The following is a 21,288-nucleotide window of genomic DNA, read 5'->3' as shown; positions in this document are numbered from 1 at the left end:
ACTGGCAATAAACTTGACCCTAGTATTTAAAATTGAAAGCAAATCTGGCTAAGCTTCCAAGTTCTTCAGTTGTGCCGCTCAGATCTGAAAAATATGGCAGTATTTAACATTTGGGGCCCCAAGTTTAAGTAAAATGAATTTATAGTTTTGAATTTTGTGGTATATGAACAGGGGTTGTTTTGTAGTATAGGAGCAGTGGTGGAAATGCAGACCAAACTGCAATAGCAAAAGGCAGATTGTTCAGGAAAAAAACATTTGCTTATATAGTTAATTATATTTTAGGTTTTATATGCATTTTCTTTTGTTAACCACACTTACCTTTTCTTATGAGGTAACTAGTAAAAATCACTGCCATTTTCTAGTCTTTAAAACAACCTTGTGCATATCACAAGAGGTCTGACCTATATAAATAGAAACACACACACTCTTAAAATTTTAAACAGATGTACTTTAGATAGAGTATAGAACAAGGAGCTGGAAGTTGATTCTAGTCTCAGATTTGTCTGTGAATTCCTGAAGTGGTAAAATTTTTTTTAAGTCATTTAATATCTCTCGTCCTCAGTTTCCCTCATCTATAAAATGAGGGATGCTGGATTAGATGCCTTTGAAGGCATTTCAGCCCTACGAATTTCTGACACAGATGAGGTTTGACTTATTTGGTAGAATCACCTTGGAAAGGTGTACAATTTACCTAATGGTTTATTTATTTTTAGTTTTGATGTAATTCTTTTTCTAATTTTTTTTTTTATTGTGGTAAAATGCACATAAAATTTTTCGTCTTAACCGTCTTAAAGTGGATAGTTCAGTGGTATTAAATACTTTCGTAGTGTGGTGCAGCCGTTTCCCCAACCATCCTCGGAACTCTTTTCGTCTTGTAAAACTGAAACTTTATACCCATTGAACAATAACTCTTCATCCCACCCTCCCCCCCAGGCCCTGGCAACCACCATTCTACTCTCTGCTTCTATGAGTTTGACTCCTGTACCTCATATGACTGGAATCATGCAGTATTTGTTGGTTTTGTGTGTGCGTGTATGTGTGTGAGACTCTTACTTCACTTAGCATAATGTCCTTCAGGTTCATCCATGTTGTAGTATATGTCAGAACTTCCTTCCTTTTTCAGGTGGAGTAATCTTCCATTGTATGTATATGTCACATTTTGCTTATCCATCCACTGATGGACTGATGAGTTATGTTAGTGGGAAACAACTTATGTAAAGCTGCCTACAGCTCCCCTTCAGTGTTTCTCAGCAGAGGGAGGGGTCCTGTTGGCAGTTTGGGTGGGACGGTTTTTTAGGGGGTGGGGTGGGGTCAGTTCTTAGGTAGGACTGTCCTATGTGTGTTGCAGGATGGTTGGCACCTCTGGGAACTAAATGCTGGTAGCACCCGTGATCACTGTTTTAGCCAGTATTCTCCCCGTCCCGCAGAACAGCTCCTGAGTAACAGTGGAGAGCCAGTGCCCCTGCCCTTCAGCCGACGCTCCTGCACAGGCCCCTTACCAGGTGCTCCTGGAGGTGTCAGCTTCCCTTGCTTCTGGGGCCGGAGGTGTGCAGCGACTCCCACCCAAGCCTTTTATTATTATCTTTAGCCGCTGACAGTGGGGAGGCCTCATGACTGGTCAAAGAGGATGCAGTTAGGGGTTGGGAGGATAGATTGTATTTAGGATAAGGATAAAGGGCATCTGTCTCACTGGATACCAACCCTCCCAAAAAAAGGCAAGGAAAAAATAAGCCACTACACAAACTTAAGTATTCAGTTACCTTTGCTAACGTTGTTTTAAAATGTTCATTATTAACTTTTATTCAGTCATACTAGATTAAAATACAGGAGAAAGTTTAAAAGCCTGGTGAGCTTTTTTTTTTTTTTAATTTAAACCCATGTTAAAACACTTCGTGTTGGATCACAAGGAAACAGTGAAGAGTTTCTGAAGAATTTTTGCCATTTATGGTTAGAGTTTTGAGTTGGAACATATTTTTTTTTTCTGAAGGCACAGATGGTTCAGAGATATTACTTGGCTTTGCAGAGGATTCCATTGAGGAGTCTGGCAGCTGCAGTGGTGTAAGTGACAACAAACCACTCAGTGTCAGTAAAGCTAAGTGGAGTTGCAAGGCGATTACTGTTTTATCTCCACATGACTAAGAAGCATTCTTGTTAGTAACGGTAACATTGAGTTAAGAAGGATTTGAGTTAAGATTTTAAATTAAAATAGTGTGAACAGGGCCTTTTAAAATAATTTGCATACTTGCTTTTGTGTAGTATTTCTCTCTGGCATGGTTGTTAGTACTTGATTCAGCCTTTTCTGACTTTTCAGGGTTCAGCAGATGTATTTTTGACATCTTGTTTAGCCTGATTTCTGGTTACTCCCTAAATGACCTAATGGTATTGCCCTCCCTCCCTCCCTTTATGGCTAGAAGTTTGGCTTTTATTAACCTATGTGCTTTTTGTTTGCTGGTTTAAGAGAACGCTACCCTCTTGTGGCTATTTGGGGGTGGAGGGAATTAGTCAAGCAACATAAAGCTGTGTGGCTAGTCTCTCATTTGAGACTTTGTGATCTTAAGAAAAATTAGATGTTTTCATTTAAATGGATCACAATTAGCAGATAACTTCAGTTGTTCAGAAAATTTAATAACATGGGTTGTCAGGATTAAACTTCATCCATTTGAGGAAAATGGGTAAGTTTCTCCACTTAGGAAGATGTTAAAATTTTATCTGGTTTGGTAAAGGCATAGATTGGAAGTTTGATAACAGCTGTGTGGTTTTTGTTGCGGTATGTAATTTTACTAATTGTGGAGATTCAGTTTCTACCAGACTTTACCTAAAATGCTAAAAAGTTGGTAGGAAAGGAGTAACAGAAATGAATAAAGCATTGGAGTCAGAGTGGAGTCCACTTTTGGGCTAACCTATATATATATAAGGACTTATTACAACTTAAATGATCACGTACTTATATTTAGTGAGGAGAGATTATCCTGGTTTCGCATCATGACTTGTCTAAGTCAGACTGATGCCATTACACTCTGGAATCATCTCTGACTTTCAGATTTGCTGATTCTGTGCTCATGAAATGACCTGGTTATGATTTGGCTCCCTGTTAGCTAGTCTTTAGGAAGAGAAGCCTGTGTACTTATTGTAAACTTTTCTGTCAACTTTTTATTTTGAAAAATTGCAAACTTAAAGAAAAAATGCAAGAAAAGTAACAGTGAACACAAGGCTACTGTTTTATTTGTTGAACCATTTGACAGCTGTTGGCTTCATAACCTCCCCCCTTACTTTAACATTTAGCGTGTATCTCCTGAGAACAAAGGCTTTCCTCTGCATATCACAATAACATCACACTCAGGACACTTAACATTGATAAAATACTATTATTTAGTAGATAGTCTGTATTAAAATTTTCTCTGCTATCCCAGTAATATTCTCTGTTGCTTTTTTTTTCTCCCCAGTCTAGGTTCTAATCAAGGGACCTGTATTACATTTAGTTACCATGTCTTGTTGTTATAATTCAGTGGTTGTTCTGGTTTTAGACATTTTTAAATGGTTGAGATAATCAGTTTAGCAAAAGCAGAATGAAGAATTTGAAACTAACTTAAGAGCAGAAGTGCCAAAGTGGTTTTGAGGAATGGGGTGTTTTTATAGTTTGTCAAGATTTCAATGATCTATTCAGGGAAACTGCGTGGCATACAATTTTAGAAACTTGCAGGAACTATTTTTTTTTAGATATGCATTGGTCAAACATTTAGTCCTGTATTTTTATAAATAGATCCTTACTGACTAGAAACATTTAAGAGTGAAAGCTTACTATGAAAGATACATACAATAGATAATACAGAGTCCAGCTGTCTGTAGTAGCCTGTCCTAGAAGTTCAAGAGGAAACCGACTTGGAATGTTCAGTAAAAATGAGGGATTTAACGTTTGATTGTAAATGTGGCGAACGATGAAAGTGCCTTAGAGTATCCTCCACGTCCGTTTCCTTTGATGGCAGTAGGTGACACACCCTTAGCTCTCATGCCTCCCACACAGCTCAGGTGTGTGGAAACAGCCCTGTGCATGTGGGCGTGGGAGCTGCCTTGGCTTAAGAGCCTTACATCTCATATAGGAACTTCTCACAGGGGCATAGCTTTCAAGTCCCAGCAATGGGAACAAGTGGTTACAAGACATCCCACACTCAGGGAAGCCCAGAGGTGGTGTGGCTTCCTGTCAGGCATTTATAGTTCACAGTTCTCTCAATCCAGATGCATCTACCTATTAAGAGGCATTTAAAATTTTTTAAAATCATAAGCAGGGTTGCTGATAACACAGCTGACATTCCACCTTTTGGGGATTTCCAGGGAAACAGAAGGTGAATCCAGGATCAACTGTAGGAGGAGAAAGGGTTTTGTTAACCCTTTATTCACACTCTTAATAGAGTGTTTGGATTTTTAATCACTTTTTTTTTCCCTTTCAGAGTGTTTAGCTTTTTATTTTGAAAAAATTTCAAGCTTACAGAGAAGTTAGAGAATAGTACAAAGAACCAAACCATGTACCTTACACCCAGATTCACAAATTGTTACTGTTTTGCCACATGTGCTTTATTATTCTCTCAACACTTTAGAGTAAGTTCCAGATATCGTATTCTTTTACCCCTAAACGCCTTGGTGTGTATTTTGTAAGAAAAAGGACACTCATTTATATATTCATCACACACTTAACAAAATTAGGAAATCTACATGGACACAGTACTGATATCTAAGGGAAAAATCTTACTCAGATTTCACCATTTGTTGGAGTAATATCCTTTATAGCTTTTTTGTTCCTGGTCCAGAATTCAATCCAGGATCGCACATTGCATTTAGTTTCTTTAGTCTTCTTTATTCTGGAACAGTTCCTCAGTCTTTTTTTTTTTTTTTTTAATTTTATTTTTATATACAGCAGGTTCTTATTAGTTATCTATTTTACACATATTAGTGTATATATGTCAATCCCAATCTCCCAATTCATCCCCCCCACCCGCTTCCCCCCTTGGTGTCCATGTTTGTTCTCTACATCTGTGTCTCTATTTCTCCCTTGCAAACCTGTTCATCTGTACCATTTTTCTAGATTCCACATATATGCGTTAATATACGGTATTTGTTTTTCTCTGACTTGCTTCACTCTGTATGACAGCCTCTAGGTCCATCCGTGTCTCTACAAATGACCCAATTTCGTTCCTTTTTATGGCTGAGTAATATTCCATTGTACATATGTGCCACATCTTCTTTATCCATTCGTTTCGTTTGTCGATGGGCAGTTAGGTTGTTTCCATGACCTGGCTATTGTAAATAGTGCTGCAGTGAACATTGGGGTGCATGTGTCTTTTTGAATTAATGGTTTTCTCTGGGTATATGCCCAGAGTTCCTCAGTCTTTCACGACATTCGCAGTTTTGAAAAGTGCAGGCCTTTTATTTTGTGGAATGTTTCTCATGTTTCTTACTAGAGTCAGATTGCCCATTTTACAGAGGAATACCACAGAAATTTTGTCACAAAGGCACATGGTGTTGCTTTATCCCATATTGTTGATGTGAATTTATTTATTTATTTATTTATTTATTTTTTCAACAGTAAACTAATATCTGTATTTATTTATTTTTATTTTTATTTTTTTTAAACATCTTTATTGAAGTATAATTGCCTTACAATGGTGTGTTAGGTTCTGCTTTATAACAAAGTGAATCAGGTACACATATACATATGTTCCCATATCTCTTCCCTCTTGCGTCTCCCTCCCTCCCACCCTCCCTATCCCACCCCTCTAGGTGGTCACAAAGCACCGAGGTGATCTCCCTGTGCTATGCGGCTGCTTCCCACTAGCTATCTATTTTACATTTGGTAGTGTATATATGTCCATGACACTCTCTTACCCTGTCACATCTCACCCCTCCCCCTCCCCATATCCTCAAGTCCATTCTCTAGTAGGTCTGTGTCTTTATTCCCGTCTTGCCACTAGGTTCTTCATGGCCTTTTTTTTTTTTTTTTTCCCTTAGATTCCGTATATATGTGTTAGCATACTGTATTTGTTTTTCTCTTTCTGACTTACTTCACTCTGTATGACAGACTCTAACTCCATCCACCTCATTACAAATACCTCCATTTCATTTCTTTTTATGGCTGAGTAATATTCCATTGTATATATGTGCCACATCTTCTTTATCCATTCGTTTCGTTTGTCGATGGGCAGTTAGGTTGTTTCCATGACCTGGCCATTGTAAATAGTGCTGCAGTGAACATTGGGGTGCATGTGTCTTTTTGAATTAATGGTTTTCTCTGGGTATATACCCAGAGTTCCTCAGTCTTTCATGACATTCACAGTTTTGAAAAGTGCAGGCCTTTTATTTTGTGGAATGTTTCTCATGTTTCTTACTAGAGTCAGATTGCCCGTTTTACAGAGGAATACCACAGAAATTTTGTCACAAAGGCACATGGTGTTGCTTTATCCCATATTGTTGATGTGAATTTAGATCAGTTAGCTGAAGTTGTATCCATCAGGTTTTTCCACCCTAAGTTGCTATTTTCCCTTTGTAATAAGTAAGTCATTTATGGGGGCGATACTTTGAGACTATGTAAGTATCCTTTTCCTAATCAAACTTTCAGCCACTAGTTTTTTTTTTTTGGCTGCACTGCACAGCATGCGGGATCTTAATTCCCCAGTCAGGAATCGAACCCGTGCCCCCTGCAGTGGAAGTGCAGAGTCCTAACCACTGGACCACCGGGGAAGTCCCTCACCCACTAGTGTTTTTTTTTTTTTTTAATTTATTCATTTATTTATTTATCTGGTTGCACTGGGTCTTGGTTGCAGCAGGTGGGCTCCTTAGTTGCAGCTCGCCAGCCCCTTAGTTGTAGCACGTGGGCTCCTTAGTTGTGGCAGGCAGTCTCCTTAGTTGCAGCATGCAGGCTCCTTAGTTGTGGCATGCGAACTCTTAGTTGCGGCATGCATGTGGGATCTAGTTCCCTGATCAGGGATCAAACCCTGGCCCCCTGCATTGGGAGCGCGGAGTCCCATCCACTGTGCCGTTAGGGAAGTCCCCCTTACCCACTAGTTTTAATAGCCATTGATGATTCTTCCTTAATGTAAAAACTTGTATCCATCCAGCTGACTGGTTACTTTTCAAGCGGTCTGCCATTCTGAGCTACCAGCCAGGTACCAAAGTGTGTTAGATTATATACAATCTGTAGCTCCCCAATTAGTCATGATTTAGTTATTGGTACTTTTAGAATGTGAAGAATCAGGATGCTTTTTAAAGCATTTTTCCTTCCTCCAGGTGTTTGCTGCAGTCTGGAGGTAAGATCTTTCCCCAGTACGTGCTGATGTTTGGGTTGCTCGTGGAATCGCAGACCCTGGTGGAGGAGAGCGCTGTGCAGGGAACAGAACGAACTCTTGGATTTAATGTAGCACCTTTTATTAACCAGTTTCAGGTAAGTGTTTTGAAGAGAAGTTCAACCACTTGGCTGTCGCCCACAGTCTGCGTTACCTCTCTGTAGTTTTACAGTCACTATGTTTAGCTGGATTGGGATGGTAATCAGTTTTCTATAGCAAAGGAACTTACTACTGGTAAAAATCAACCTAGGGGTTAGTATAGCCAAGGAATTCTGTTGTTCCTACTGACAAAAGTCTGTAGATTTTGCTCGGAACCACTGTTGTAAATGGAAAATAGGGTACTGGGTTTAGTCTTATGAAAAAGTGTGCTCCTTGTCTAAACAGGCAGCCGCCAGAAGGAGACATCTGTTCTAAACATGACCCCTTAATTACCTTGAGACTTCAGGCTGGCAGGTGATAGGTGTGAGCAGTTAATGGCTGGGCAGTCAGACTGCAAGGGGCAGGAAGGTAGGAGCCTAGGAAAAGGGGTTTAGTGGCTGTTGGGAAACAAGGATTTAGTGCTGGCAGAGCTACTAGCAGCAAAATAAAATTTGTGAGAGTGGATGGAATGTCTAGGGAAGAGGTTTGGGGTTGGAAATAGGTGGAATCTGCCGTGCAAGCCAAAGCAGCAGTTTGGGAAGTGGGATGTTGAGTACCGAATTAAAGGAGTGATATCTAAACCTTTTATCAAAAGGCTATAGATGGTAAGCTCTTGAATATGCATTGTTAGATCTTCCATGAACAATACTTGCTAAACAAATATAAATTTGTTGAGTAAATGGTTTTTTCAGAGCAGACTAAGGTTTTAGAGTTTATTTACTCTTAGTTTTTCTGGAGAGTTTAATAAACAAAATACACTTACCAGAAGACAGAGGAGTTTAAATTCTTTGTGTGGTCCCAAAATACTACCATCTCCTATCTTTCTAGCTTATTCTCTCCTGATCCTGACATCAGCAATTCTTCGATTCCATCAGAATCTATGGTATTTTAATCCTGCCATCTTTTCACCCTGCCTCCCATCTCATATCCTCCTTTCCTTAACAGCTTATGTTTCATGGTTGATATATTTTTCACATATCCCTTCTTTTCCATTTTCCTGCTGGCCTGGGAAGATCTCACCATGGTTAAATCCAGCTCTCTGCCTTCTCTACACCAGTACCCCTGCAGCTGAATATGCTGACTGTGGTCTCACTTCTACTTACGACCACTCATCTCAAGAGGCTCCATAAAGTTGCTTGGCAGTTTTACGTTTCCTAGTCCCCTCACCCATTTTCTGAGATGATATTGTCTCCTCTCCTCTAATGTGATGATTATCTGACTATTACACGGACAACTGAGTGAACCAATGAAACAAAATGAGAGGTTGTAAAAAAAAAAAATGCTATACAGAAAACAGCAGAAATGTATTTATTCATTCAGCAAATGTCTGTGTGTTCTTTTAGGTTTTGGGAATATAGTCATCAAATTAAAGAGATAAGTTCCTGCCGTCATGGAGCTAACATTCAAATTGACAATAAGGAAACAAGAGATGGACAATAAACAAAGGAGTAGAAAGATTAGTATGATAGATGGTGAGACGTGAGAAGGTTAGAGGAGAATGGGAGTTGGAGGGATGGGATATTCTATTTTATTTAGGTAATGCCTAAGGAAAGGACTCAAGGATAAGTGATATTTAAGCAGAGACCAGAGAGAAACAAGGAAGCAAACTATATACAAGTCAAAGGGCAAGTGCAAAGACCTGAGGCAAGAGCATGATTGGAGTATTCAGAAACAGCAGGAAACCATGAGGGAGAGTCGGATGAAGGATGCAGTGAGAAAAGTATTAGGAGCCAGATCCTGTAGAGCCTCCTGTAGAGGTTGTGGTGAAGGTTTTGGCTTTTACTCTGAAAGGGGTGGAAAACAACTGGAGGGTATTGACCAGAGGAGTGATAAGGTGTGCCTTGTTTTGAAAGGCTTGCTATATGGGTGCTGTATTGGGAGTAGACCACCATGGAGAGCCGGCAGAGGCATAAGGTTATTGCAGTAATCCAGGAGAGAGGTGGTAGTGACTCAGACTAGAGTGGTAGCAATGGTTGTGGTGCAAAGTGGTAAGATTGTTGATGTATTTTGAAGGTAGGTTTTGTGATAGATGGGACATGGGGTATGAGAAAGCGCCTGGAAGGATAGTTACCATTTACTGATATGGGGAAAATAGCAGGAGGATCAGGTTGTGCTTCCGTTTTTATGGGGTCATTAAGCAGTTGGATAAGAATTCAGAGAAATAGCTAGCCTGGAGATGTAAATTTGGCAGTCAGATTTGGTAGATATTTAAAGCCAGAATAACGGGATGCAATCACCTTGGGGATGTGTAGAAAGAGAAGAGGGCTGAGAACTAAATTCTAGAGAACTCACAAAGTTATGAGCTCTACATTGGAAATCTAAGAAGGAATTAGCAAAGATGACAGGAGTGGCCAGTAGGCTAGGTTGAGAAACAAGTGAGGACAGATTATGAGGGATGGGTACAGCTGTGTGGGGATTAGAGTGCAGGTGATGAAAGGTGACACAGGAATCTCGGGCTGTTCTTCTGGTGACTGATGCAAATAGGGATATAGGGCAAGAGTCCTGGAAATGGCATGGAATTGCTGTTTTTATGGGGAGGAAAGGTTGGATGCCTTCAAGGATGGCCAGGGAGAGGTTGATATATCTGTGTCCTTTCTCACCATGAACAGTTGCTCTCACACTTCTTAAACAGTTTCCTTTCTATTTCAAATGAGAAGGCTAAAAGTTATTAGTAGGAAGTTTCCATTTCCACTAAAATTGATGGAACGGTTTATAGCAGTGGTTCTCAACCTTGACTGTACTCTCAGAACTACTGGGATCTGGATCCCAACTCCAGATGGATCTGAGGTGTGGCCTGAGCAGTTGGACTTTTTAAAACCTCCTTAGGTGATTTTAATTTGCAGTCAAAGTTGAGAACCACTGCCTTCTAGATAAACTATTTTCAAAATGAAATCCACTATTAGTTGTTTGGTTGAATTTGGCATATTTGCTCAAACAGTTCAATAATTAATGTTGTACAGTAAGTCCCCTACATATGAACCTTCAAGTTGCGAACTTTCAAAGATGCGAATGTGAGTTCGCATGTCCAATCACGTAAGTTAGTTCCTGTGTCTGGCATACGTTGTCACGTGCATGCATCCTCTACAGGTGGTTGTGCTTTTGTGTACTGTACTGTATAGAGTACAGTGGTACAGTATCTTTATTTCAAGCCCAGATGTCTGGAAGCAAGCATATAAGCAGCGGTGATGTAGCTGGTACTGTTAAGAAGGCACCAAGCGATAACGATGGAAACAAAAGAGAAAACAATTGAAAGTGGAGTGAGGCGAAAAGATGGTAGACGTCACTCATTCTTATAACGTGAATCATTCAACCGTCAGCATGCTTCTAAAGAACAAGGACGAGATCATGGAACATGTGAAGTCTGCTGTGCCGATGATGTCAACAATATCGAAGAAGCGTGGAAAAGTGATGGAGGAGATGGAGAAGCTTCTCAGCGTGTGGAGTCAGGATCAGCATCAGCGTCGAGTCCCGCTCAGCTTAACGCTGATGCAAGAGAAAGCTGAAAGCCTTTATGAAGACTTGAAGAATAAACATGGCGAAGAATCAGAGGGCGCATCTTTTAATGCCAGCCATGGCTGGTTTCATCGGATCAAGGCTAGAGCCAACCTTCACAGTGTAAAAGTGGCGAGGCAATGAGTGCAGATACGGTAGCTGTCCGGGAATTTCCTGAATTCTCTTCGACCCAGAGAAAGGACAAAGAGAGACAAGAGGAAGAAGAGACTGAAGAACCAAAGAGATTCACAGTGCAGGAAATGGCAAGGGGATTTTCTTTATTTGAAGGGGCACTGTTAGTTTTTGAGGCAGAGGACTCGAATGTAGAACGCTACCACGAAGGTTGCAGCAGCCGTTCAGAATGCAATCCAGTGCTACTTTTTCATCTATGATGAGAAAAAAAGAGCTACTACCCAGACATTACTGGATCATTTTTTCAAGGTACTGTACTATAAGATTAAAAATGTTTTATTTTTTTGTGCTTGTTTTTTATGCATTATTTGTGTGAGAAGTATTATAAACCTATTACAGTACAGTACTATGTAGCTGATTGTGTTAGTGGGGTACCTAGGCTAACTTGGTTGGACTTAGAAATGTGCTCTTGGAACGGAACTTGATCATACGTAGGGGGCTTACTGTACTATCTGCTTAGTAGTTCATCTTCCACACATAAGCACATCCTTGGCTTAAACTTTTCGGAGCTGCCTGGTTAAGTAAAAATTTGCTTTCATCCAAGCGAAGAATCTATAGGTAATTGAAATCACAGAAAATTATTTAACCAGCCTAAAACCTTGGTTTGTTCATTCTTCCTGTAAAACAGAATCATGGAAGTCCTTATGCCTTAAGGTTGATGTGGGAATTAAACGAGGTAAGAGATGTCAAAAGCACTGTATCATACTGAGCGAAGTACAAAGCAGGAAACTTAACGAGACTTGGTCAAAAAAAGAATTGAGTAAAAGTGAAAATTTTATACTTTCTTTAGGTACCTATACGTGTATTTTTGGACCTATCCTCACTGCCCTGTATACCTTTAAGCAAACCAGTGGAACTCTTAAGACTAGACTTAATGACGCCATATTTGAACACCTCTAACAGAGAAGTAAAGGTAATATAAAATGATTACTCTTGTCATATTCAGAATTATCTTAAACTATATACTACTTTACATACATAAAATAGTTGTAGCCACTTCCTTTGAAGACTTAAATTTTCTGAACAATATCCAAACATGGGCTTGGGTAAATATTAGTGAATAAAACAGGTTGGTATTAATTTGAATTGGGTGATTAAATATATTCCTTTATAAAATTTGGTTCTAAAGCTAAAAAGACAAAGACTTATCCAAGTCTGCTCTGTTTCCTCTGATGAAATTTTCATGATTTCTTAATTTTCATAGGTATGCATTTGTAAATCTGGACAAGTGACTGCCATTCCCTTTTGGTATCATATGTACCTTGACGATGAGATTAGGTTGGATACTTCGAGTGAAGCCTCCCACTGGAAACAAGCTGCAGTTGTTTTAGATAATCCCATCCAGGTGGAAATGGGAGACGAACTTGTACTCAACGTCCAGCACCACAAAAGCAACGTCAGCATCACAGTAAAGCAATGAAGAGCAGTTTTCTACTGAAAAAAGGTGGAAGTAGAGCAGCAAGTACACAGTTCTAGTCTGAATTAGTAGTGGGATTGTAGTCATAAAATGGAGGTACAAAGATTTAAGTCCTTGTAATGGTCAAATATTTTTAAAAAATTGACATTAATAAAGTGTATTTAAAAGATCCTAAATTAAAGAATAGCATTATTACAAAAATATTGCTGCAGACTTCCTTACTGGAAAAGGCTGTCATTAATTTTTCAAATTAGGAAACTGTTTTTATTGCTTGGTTTTACTTACTATAGATTAAATTTTGCCAGACCTGTTAGTTTGTACTCTAAAGCTATAAATATAATGAATTTTGAGTCTCATATTCATTTTTTAGGCATCTTGGCTATTTTTCTCAAATCCAAACTTATAGTGGGGAATACCTCAAAAAGCTGGCTTCCACTTTAGACTGAGGGTTTATGGTTACCTGTATATTCCAAGCTTGCTTCTTGTAAACAGTGAAATACTTCTGAACCTCCTTCTCAGTTTTTGTGTTTTGGGTATGCAAACCTGAGTAAGAATTTAAGCTCTAGACTAAATGTAATTAAAAGAGTAAAAGAGGGACAAAATAAAATCTTAGGAGGCAGCATTTTTCGTGGTCTACCTTTGGTGAAGAAAAAATTTAAAGCTGATAAATTAAGTTCAAGAAAGGGTTAAACCTAAACCAGTATTTTTCAAAGTTTTGATTTGGATACACAGAAAGAAAAAAATAATTAGTCCAGATTTTAAAGACTTGAAATAGGGAGATTAATAAGGAAGATTATCATGCCTTGTATATACTGTGTGCTCTCTGTAGGTAAGCCACACAGAAAATAAGATGTACCTTCTCTTCACACTGCCTATTCTCCTTGCCTCTCATATTATACTGCCCAACTTTATTTTCAATAGAAATGTTTAGTTTATAATAATGGACAGAATAAAAACTTTGTATCTAATTACTGTGAACCAGTATGTATGTTTGTGTATGTGTGTGTGTGTATGTATATGCGCTTAAATATATAAAGCATAGGTTTTGAGAAATGATACTTATCCTTGCCATTTGCAACATACCGCTCTGGCCCTTTCTGTATTTATTTTCAGTGTAAAATGTTAGACCCAATGGGTTGTGATTAACAATTAGAGGAACTCCATCCTAAGTAATAAATTTCTCCCGAATAGCATCTATAAGTCTTCTGACTGTGGTTTGATAAATAATTAAGACTACTCAGTTGAGATTTACATTTGCTGACACCTTTAGTAGCACTGAGGAAAAGCAGACTCTGTTTCTATCAATCACAAGTTTCTTATTTATTCTTCCACTCTTCCATCCACTTTATTCTTTTCATCTCAAAGTCCTGGATAAGCTTCCACTCTTCCATCCACTTTATTCTTTTCATCTCAAAGTCCTGGATATTAATCTGTTCACATTGGTGCAAATATGATTTTTAGACAGTAGTTGTTTTAAGATTAATAGATTAGGTCAGATATGTCTCCTAGTAGGAATGTAAGATATAGGCCTCTTTCATTGTAGGTACATGATTTTCAACCCTTTAATTTTTTGGACTTAATTTCTTTCTGCTGTGCCTCTAATCACGAACTTTTTGTTATAACAACATTAAGGGTCTACGTTGAAAGAATGAGGGACATAAAAAGTTGCAGAAAATAAATGATAAATTCTTATTTATTGAAAGACATCCAGTTGAGAAATAGAGAAATAATTGTTAGGTAAGCATATATGGCACATGGTTATAATTAAGTTCCACTAATTCATATTTTCGAATTACACTTTCTGCTAATTCCAGAGCATTATATTCATGCAGCAGTGGTAGAAAGCACTGATTTTTTTTTTTTTAACGTCCTCCTCTTGATAGAGCACTGTAACGTCAAGAACGTTTAGTAGTCACTTTCTACCATTTGAGTATGTGATACTCTGTAGTGTTAAGAAGTCAAGTCTAAGTCTAGGATATTTAGACTGATTATTTGTGATATACAAAACCTAGTTTTATGAATCCAGTAGTTGTACCTGGTTTTCGCCATTTTGTTGAAATTTTCCATCATTAACGGCTTGTCCCAAGCACAAAATCCTGAGCAATGGGATACCAGGTAATGAAATAACATGGTAGTAGCACAGCTTCTGCACACTGTTCAGGAGGCCACGGACTTATCTGAAGGTTCTTTTTTCTCTCCTGTAGTATCACTACATATGTCGTCAGATACATTAGCTGTGGTAGGTGTAGTCTGGGGAGTCACAGTGTGTCCAAACCCTTGATAGTGACCCATGGGTGAAGGTGGCACAGAAGAGACAATGGAAATTGCATCTTGTGATGACGAGGATAACAAGCTTGTGTGTTCATTTTGATCTTGATCCTCAGGAAAAAACTTTTTCCTAGGATGTCCCATGACTGTCCTTCCTTTAAAGCAACATACAGGTTTCTGAGTTAGCCAAAAGTTTGGTTATTTTTACCACTATAAACTTGCCATGCTAAAAATAAGCTCCCCGCTTCCCTCCTCCCAATTTGGAGAGCCTTACTGCGGTACTGCTTTACACAAAGTCTTTTCATCTCTTAAAGAGACCTGACAGAACTACAATAGCCTATTCGAATGAATTAAATGTCTGGTACTTACCAACATGCCTTACTTGTTCAGAAATATCATCCCTAATATCTGAAACATCCCACATGGCAAGAAAGGAATCAAAGCATGAGCCCTCTTCTGCTTCTTGGACATACGGTTTATACGAGAAAGTGTAGTGATGAGCAATGGCAGCAAGGAACATCTCAATACAGATAATAAAGTCCTACGACAACAAGATCAACAGGATCAGCCATGTCGGAGTTTAAATCTAGTTTTGCACGTAAAAAGGAAAAGCACTATCTTTCTCTCTTTTCAAAAGTACTCAAGTACCAACAGCTGTTTTTTTCCCACTAGACTGTATTCACTTTTTCATTTTCCAAAATCATGATTTTTGACGTCTTCAAAAAAAAAAAAACCACAAAATGCCAAAAGTTTAACTCTATTTTGCACTACCTCAATCAAGTATTCTTTGCCAAGTGCAATGCATTCTCTTCCACTGTCCAAGGACTTAGAGGAGAAATGCAGAAAGTGAAATAGAGTAGGAATAACAAAATCTAGGTTCTGTTCCTGGTTCTACTACAAATTAGTAACTGTGACCAATTTTTCTAGGGTTCCCCCATTTCCTCACATGTGAAGTGAGGATAGCAGTAGCTCCATAGACTGCATGTGGTCAGGTTGAGGAGATAACATGTAAAAATGCTTAACAAATAGTAAAGTTCTATTGAATTCAGAGAGAGCATTACTTACCTGGAGTCCTGTGGCCACAGCTTCTACTGTTTGCCATTCCCACGTATGCTTTTCAGAAATAACGCCAACTTTTACCAACAAAGCAATAACTACTGCTTGCCTATATGTTAGGAAAAGGTAAACGCCAAATCTATATCAAGCATAAAATGAGCAGTTGCTTTAAAAATATGCCATTTAAAAAGTTAAACCCCAGCACAACCTGTGGACCACCGCCGCCCTGCCTTTACAGCGTATTCCTGAAGACACTGTGTATCTGTATTAAATATACTTGTTTTACAAATTTACTTTTAGTACAGTTTCATCACATGAATTTTGATTATGTATTCTTAGAACTTCAGTACGTGGTTTATAGTCTTTTTTGTTTTGAAAGTGTGCACAGTAATTAGCTTTTAAGTTCTTCCTACACATAGACAATGCCTAACACCTTGTACAACTGGAATTTAAAATGAAATAAAGAACAGATACTTAAATGTTATTTATCCATGTATCAATTGATTACTCAGATTATTTTAAAGAACATTTTGAAACCAGTCTTGTTTGAAGTCCTGGAACTAGAGACAAACTCAGAAGGGGTCTGACTCCAAGATGGGGAGTCATACTGAGTATTTCAAGCAAATCTAGGGATCTGCCCCTAGGTTAAATTTAAACAGCTAAAATGAGATAGATAAGTTTTCATAGATCTATATACAAGAATATTCACTTCAATATTGCTTGTAATGGTAAAAAAAAAATTGGGAACAACCTAAATGTCAATAGGAGATTGGTTAAAAAGTTCTATCCACATATCAGAATACTATATGAGGTGAAAACAAAAAACCCAAACAACAAAATTACATCCTCACTGTACTTACAAAGAACTATGACTGCAATATACTAAACATATCATTGAGTTCTACAAGTTTTTATAGTATGTATTTCTGTGGAGTTTTATAAAATGACGGGGACCACAATCTCAGTCATTCATGCTGGGTGGTGGGATTTCAGGGATTTTTCTTTCCCCCCTTTTTGTACTATTTGTATATTGTTAAATTTGGTGTATTTGTTTCTAGGCCCCTATCACCCACGCCTTTACTAAACTGGGACCATGTATAGTTTTGCCCTCTGTTTTAAACAATATTTTTACTAATGAACATTTCCTAACATTAAATATTCTATATGATGTTTATCTTCCAAACTGTATTCTCTTATATAAAGAGACCATGATTTTTTTTAATGATTCCCTTAGTGTTGAGACATTGAGTGTCTCAAACTGTTTTCTTTTTATAAATGTTACAGTGACCATCTAATTATTTCTTTATGAAAAACCAAGAAGGGCTAAAAGAATGAACTTTTTGAAAGCTAAGAAGACATTTTAATTCATCTTCCGTATTAAGACTTTTAAAAATCCTTCCGAATCAACAGTTTTATTGCCCTTTAGAAAATGAGAACATTTAAGAGAAAGCAACACTTACCAAAAAGAAACAAAAACCACCAGCTTTACACAAAGAAATTTGCCAACAGGTTGGATTGGACTCAGTTCTTCCTTCAGTACTTTATAAAACAGGAGGAGACAATACATGGCAAACTAGAAACAAACAAAAGTTCTTAAATAAGAATAACTAAATATGGTATTAGAAACATTGATATTAAAGTTATAGACCAGAGACCTGGTACAGAGCAATGTTTCAGGCAAAATTTTCTAGGCTTTATTTTTAGATTGACAACAAGCTTTTATAGTTTACTGTGGATGAATATATACAGTATGAAATTTCTCAGAAGAGATGTATAACATCTTCCCTGAAAATGGTTTTAAGTGTTCACTTACTGGAGCCCACAAAGAACACAATGAACAAGTGACTGCCATGAATGGAAGAAAAGGCTCTCATTCAACCAAAATAAAAACATCTATCTGCTTGTTAATGTCTTTTATACACAAATTACCGTTCATTTTATAAGGGCTAAGCTTACTAACTACTAATTGTATGCATATTATTTATAAGTGAACACATTAAATAAGTACTACTTCAATAAAACTAACCATGAAATTGGAAAGTAAGTAATCAGGGAAACCATTTTTCTTGAGGGCAGTATGTTAATCCAGCTGAATTTACTTTTTAAAGATAAATGCTCAAGACATTAACTATTTTTAGAAATCAGTTGTAATTAGCATAGTGTTGCATAACAATGAACATTTCCGTAAAAGTTTACTTTTCCCTATTATAAAATGCTCATTTAAATTATTTTAGAATATGAAAGCAGTAAAGAAAAGTATAAAGTTGTTCATAGTCCCATCATCCAACCATTTCTTTCTACACATAAGGTGGGTTTTAGCAGGTATAATCAACTAAATATAAAATTCTGTTGCCTGATTTTTTTTCCACTTAAAGTGCCCTTTTCTATATATTTCATTAAATAACTGCCTAATGTTTTGGCCAATGGAAGGAACATGGTATATTTAACTAGTCGGACCGTTTCCAGGCTTTTACAATTAACGAACAATAGGCTTTATATACAAACACACTGAAAGCAAAAGTACTTCTGGCCATTTCTTGAGGCATTCCCAGAAGTGGAATTACTGGTTCCAGAGACTATGAACATATGGAAAAGCTTTGAATACACAAGCGTTTGATTTTTATTATAAATTTCTAATACCACACATTTATGCCATTGCACCTGAACTATTATTCTGCTGAAAAGATTAATGAAAGATTTTCAATAAAATGCACATTCTTAAGTTGAAAGGATCCAATAGTTATATCTTTGGAACATTTCAGTTTCTATAACATCATCTTTAAAAATTGGCATTCTCAATTTTCAATTCCAAATATATGAGAGAATTTTATTCTCCCATTTTTATTCAAACCCTGTACTGTCATATACCAATAAGGCATTTTTCTTTCTGAATATGCCTAGGATATGTGTTTTTTTTTTTTTAAAGGAGAGCACTGTGCTTTTATTTATGACATATCCATATAACTATGCAATGAATACCAGAACCAAATGAAAAAACATAGTTGAGTCAGTGTATAAGTCACCAGATAATCAACAAAGATATTATATCTTTATATATGTATAAAAATATGTTAAAGTTTCAAGTTCTTCCTACAGATGAAGTTCAATATTAAAGTTACAATTAAGCTTTATTCCAGAAGAAACTTTCCCTAAAAAAATTTAGAGTTATAGATCTAAATTTAGTACAGTTAAGATGAATATTTACTTACCAACTGTGACATATTATTTATTATAACCAAGTAAGTCCAAGCATTTGAAAAGCTAAAGTTCCCTTCATCATATATACCAAGCAGCTCACAGATTCTAAAAAATGGTAAAAATGAGACTTTATGAATAACTAAATCAAAAATACATTTTAAAATACAGCAATGACAGCAATACTTAAATTTAGAAGTCAGTTTATTTCAAAGATCCTGTAGATAGTCACTTGATTTTGGCCATAGAGGTGGTTCAAAAATTAAAAACATTTTTCTAGAAATGTTACCATGTTACTATTCCTCCAATCTGAAGGAAATCCAAAAGACATACATTGAACTAGAAAGGGTAATTATTAGATTCAAAAAAATGATGCTGCCTAATTTTAAAAAGATTGTTAAAAACATATAGTGCAGGTCTATAACTACAACTATAATTTTTTCTCCCAAATTGTCTTGGAGGCAACTTTTTTGATGACCCAGATCTAAGTATTAACTTGTCTTGATTACCCAATTTCTAAACAGCAGAGAAATAAAGCATGCCTTCATAAATAAGTGAATCAGTTTTAATTCCAAGGCAAATGTCATTAAAGAATTGCTAGCACAGAAGCAGAATAAAGAATTGAATGCTTCTTTCCATTCTTCCTCTGTTAACAGACAGAATGCTAGTATAGCTAGCAGATAAAATACACAATCTACCTGCTTTAAACTATTTGATGTTCTCAAATTTTTAGGGAATAGTTTTACCAGGTAGCTTAATGATACCCCATTTTACCTGAAGTGCTAAGACTTGACAGAATTTTTTAAAAAGAAAAATATGTTTTCTTCTTTAGAATACAGTACTCATTTAGAAAATAAAGGCATGTAATGAATCTATAGTGGTATACTTTAACTTCACGTACTAGATGTTTCTGTAAAGCTGTGTGAACATTAATACTTGAAAAAGAATATTTGATAATGCTTTCCAGAAATCTCCAAAGAGAATATTATTTAGAATAATTCTATGGTGATTCCTTGTCTATACATGGTCACCTTATTTATTATAATATAGTAGGATTTCTATATACTGTGTTTTTATACCAGACTAGATGTGTTATAAACAAGTAATGCTCTTTACATGCTTTTCTACTCAGTTGTCCCACCTAAGTAAAAGCATGAGAATTTTTGAAAAATAAATAATAATATAAGTTCTGTGCACTTACAAAGCAACGATGGTGGTGAATGGTCTGACAACTGTATATTGTAATACACCCAGTTTGCATCTGAACAGCAAGACTCTGCCAAAGAAAAAGAACTTAGCATTTCACCTACTCATTTCACTAGTATCAAGTTTTCTCCAAAGCCCCCAAATTAAAATCACTTTCACAAATGATGCCATATTTATATTTCTTTTAATTTAGTCAATCTAAATGGCTACTGGGGAAGAATGTGGATGGTAGCATACAAATTATCTAAATACTATTTTTTAAATTGTGTAACAACTACATCTTCTGAAAGATCTCCCTTCCTATGTCCAGTCTCAAATTCCTGAAGAGTGCAGCACAGAACAGGAACAAAAATAATGGAAGTGGGTCCCTGTGTATTTCTGGAAGAAAAACCAAGTAACAAATAAATTACGTGTAGGGTTGCATATATGAAACCATATTTAGAAAATATTATTTACATTTAGGATTCAGTTTCAAGTTTGGTATTTATATATATATAATATAATATATATAATTCCAGAGAGTATCACTGACTAGATACTCTGAAAGAACAAAACAGAGATCCTACATAAAACAGTTTTTATTTTATCACTGAGCTCACTTAATGTAGGGGAAAATTCACAAGGAGTAACAAACAGAAACAAAGCAAAAAAGTTCCAAAACAACAGCTATCAAAAAAAGGCTATTTGACAACCTTGTGTAAGCCTCCTTAGGAGACAATGATGCTCTGAGGGCAAATGTTTATTTAGCACTCCTCTGTCAATTTTATGTGTTATAAATACCCTAATTTAAGAATTACATCTAGACTGAGAAGAATGAGCCTGACATACAGACCTTGAGGCACTGGGTTACTAGGATTGAATAAAAAACTGATCAGGTTCTATGTGCTGAGAGCCTTCTCTGTGCTGAGGTGGTTCACTCCCACTGACAACTAAGTGTGACCCTGTGGAGGTGGGCGTGGGAGCTGCACTTGGGCTTGTTGCAAGACCTCTTAA

General features: G+C 37.0%; 2 protein-coding genes across 3 annotated transcripts in view; one reads left to right on the top strand and one right to left on the bottom strand.

The window, feature by feature from the left end:
- Positions 1 to 13,538, top strand: part of PRMT9 (protein arginine methyltransferase 9) — a 30,758-nt gene extending 17,220 nt beyond the window's left edge. Inside the window, exons 10-12 of one of the 2 annotated variants that reach the window (XM_082388988.1) lie at positions 7,276 to 7,429; positions 11,944 to 12,066; positions 12,358 to 13,538. In XM_082388988.1, coding sequence (XP_082245114.1) covers positions 7,276 to 7,429; positions 11,944 to 12,066; positions 12,358 to 12,573 — 493 coding nt within the window. In that variant the 3' untranslated portion in view covers positions 12,574 to 13,538. The remainder of the gene's footprint in view (positions 1 to 7,275; positions 7,430 to 11,943; positions 12,067 to 12,357) is intronic. The other variant, XM_082388989.1, reaches the window with a different exon arrangement.
- A 707-nt stretch (positions 13,539 to 14,245) lies between these two features.
- The window catches only part of TMEM184C (transmembrane protein 184C), a 31,824-nt gene continuing 24,781 nt past the window's right edge, over positions 14,246 to 21,288 (bottom strand). Inside the window, exons 5-10 of the mRNA XM_082389009.1 lie at positions 20,291 to 20,365; positions 19,104 to 19,197; positions 17,355 to 17,467; positions 15,904 to 16,003; positions 15,208 to 15,379; positions 14,246 to 14,993 (exon numbers count right to left, since the gene is read on the bottom strand). Coding sequence (XP_082245135.1) covers positions 14,728 to 14,993; positions 15,208 to 15,379; positions 15,904 to 16,003; positions 17,355 to 17,467; positions 19,104 to 19,197; positions 20,291 to 20,365 — 820 coding nt within the window. The 3' untranslated portion in view covers positions 14,246 to 14,727. The remainder of the gene's footprint in view (positions 14,994 to 15,207; positions 15,380 to 15,903; positions 16,004 to 17,354; positions 17,468 to 19,103; positions 19,198 to 20,290; positions 20,366 to 21,288) is intronic.

Source organism: Balaenoptera borealis (assembly GCF_965194805.1).
Source record: "Balaenoptera borealis genome assembly, chromosome: 4".
In the NCBI taxonomy this organism is placed as follows: domain Eukaryota; kingdom Metazoa; phylum Chordata; class Mammalia; order Artiodactyla; family Balaenopteridae; genus Balaenoptera; species Balaenoptera borealis.
This window is presented reverse-complemented; position numbering and strand designations above follow the sequence as displayed.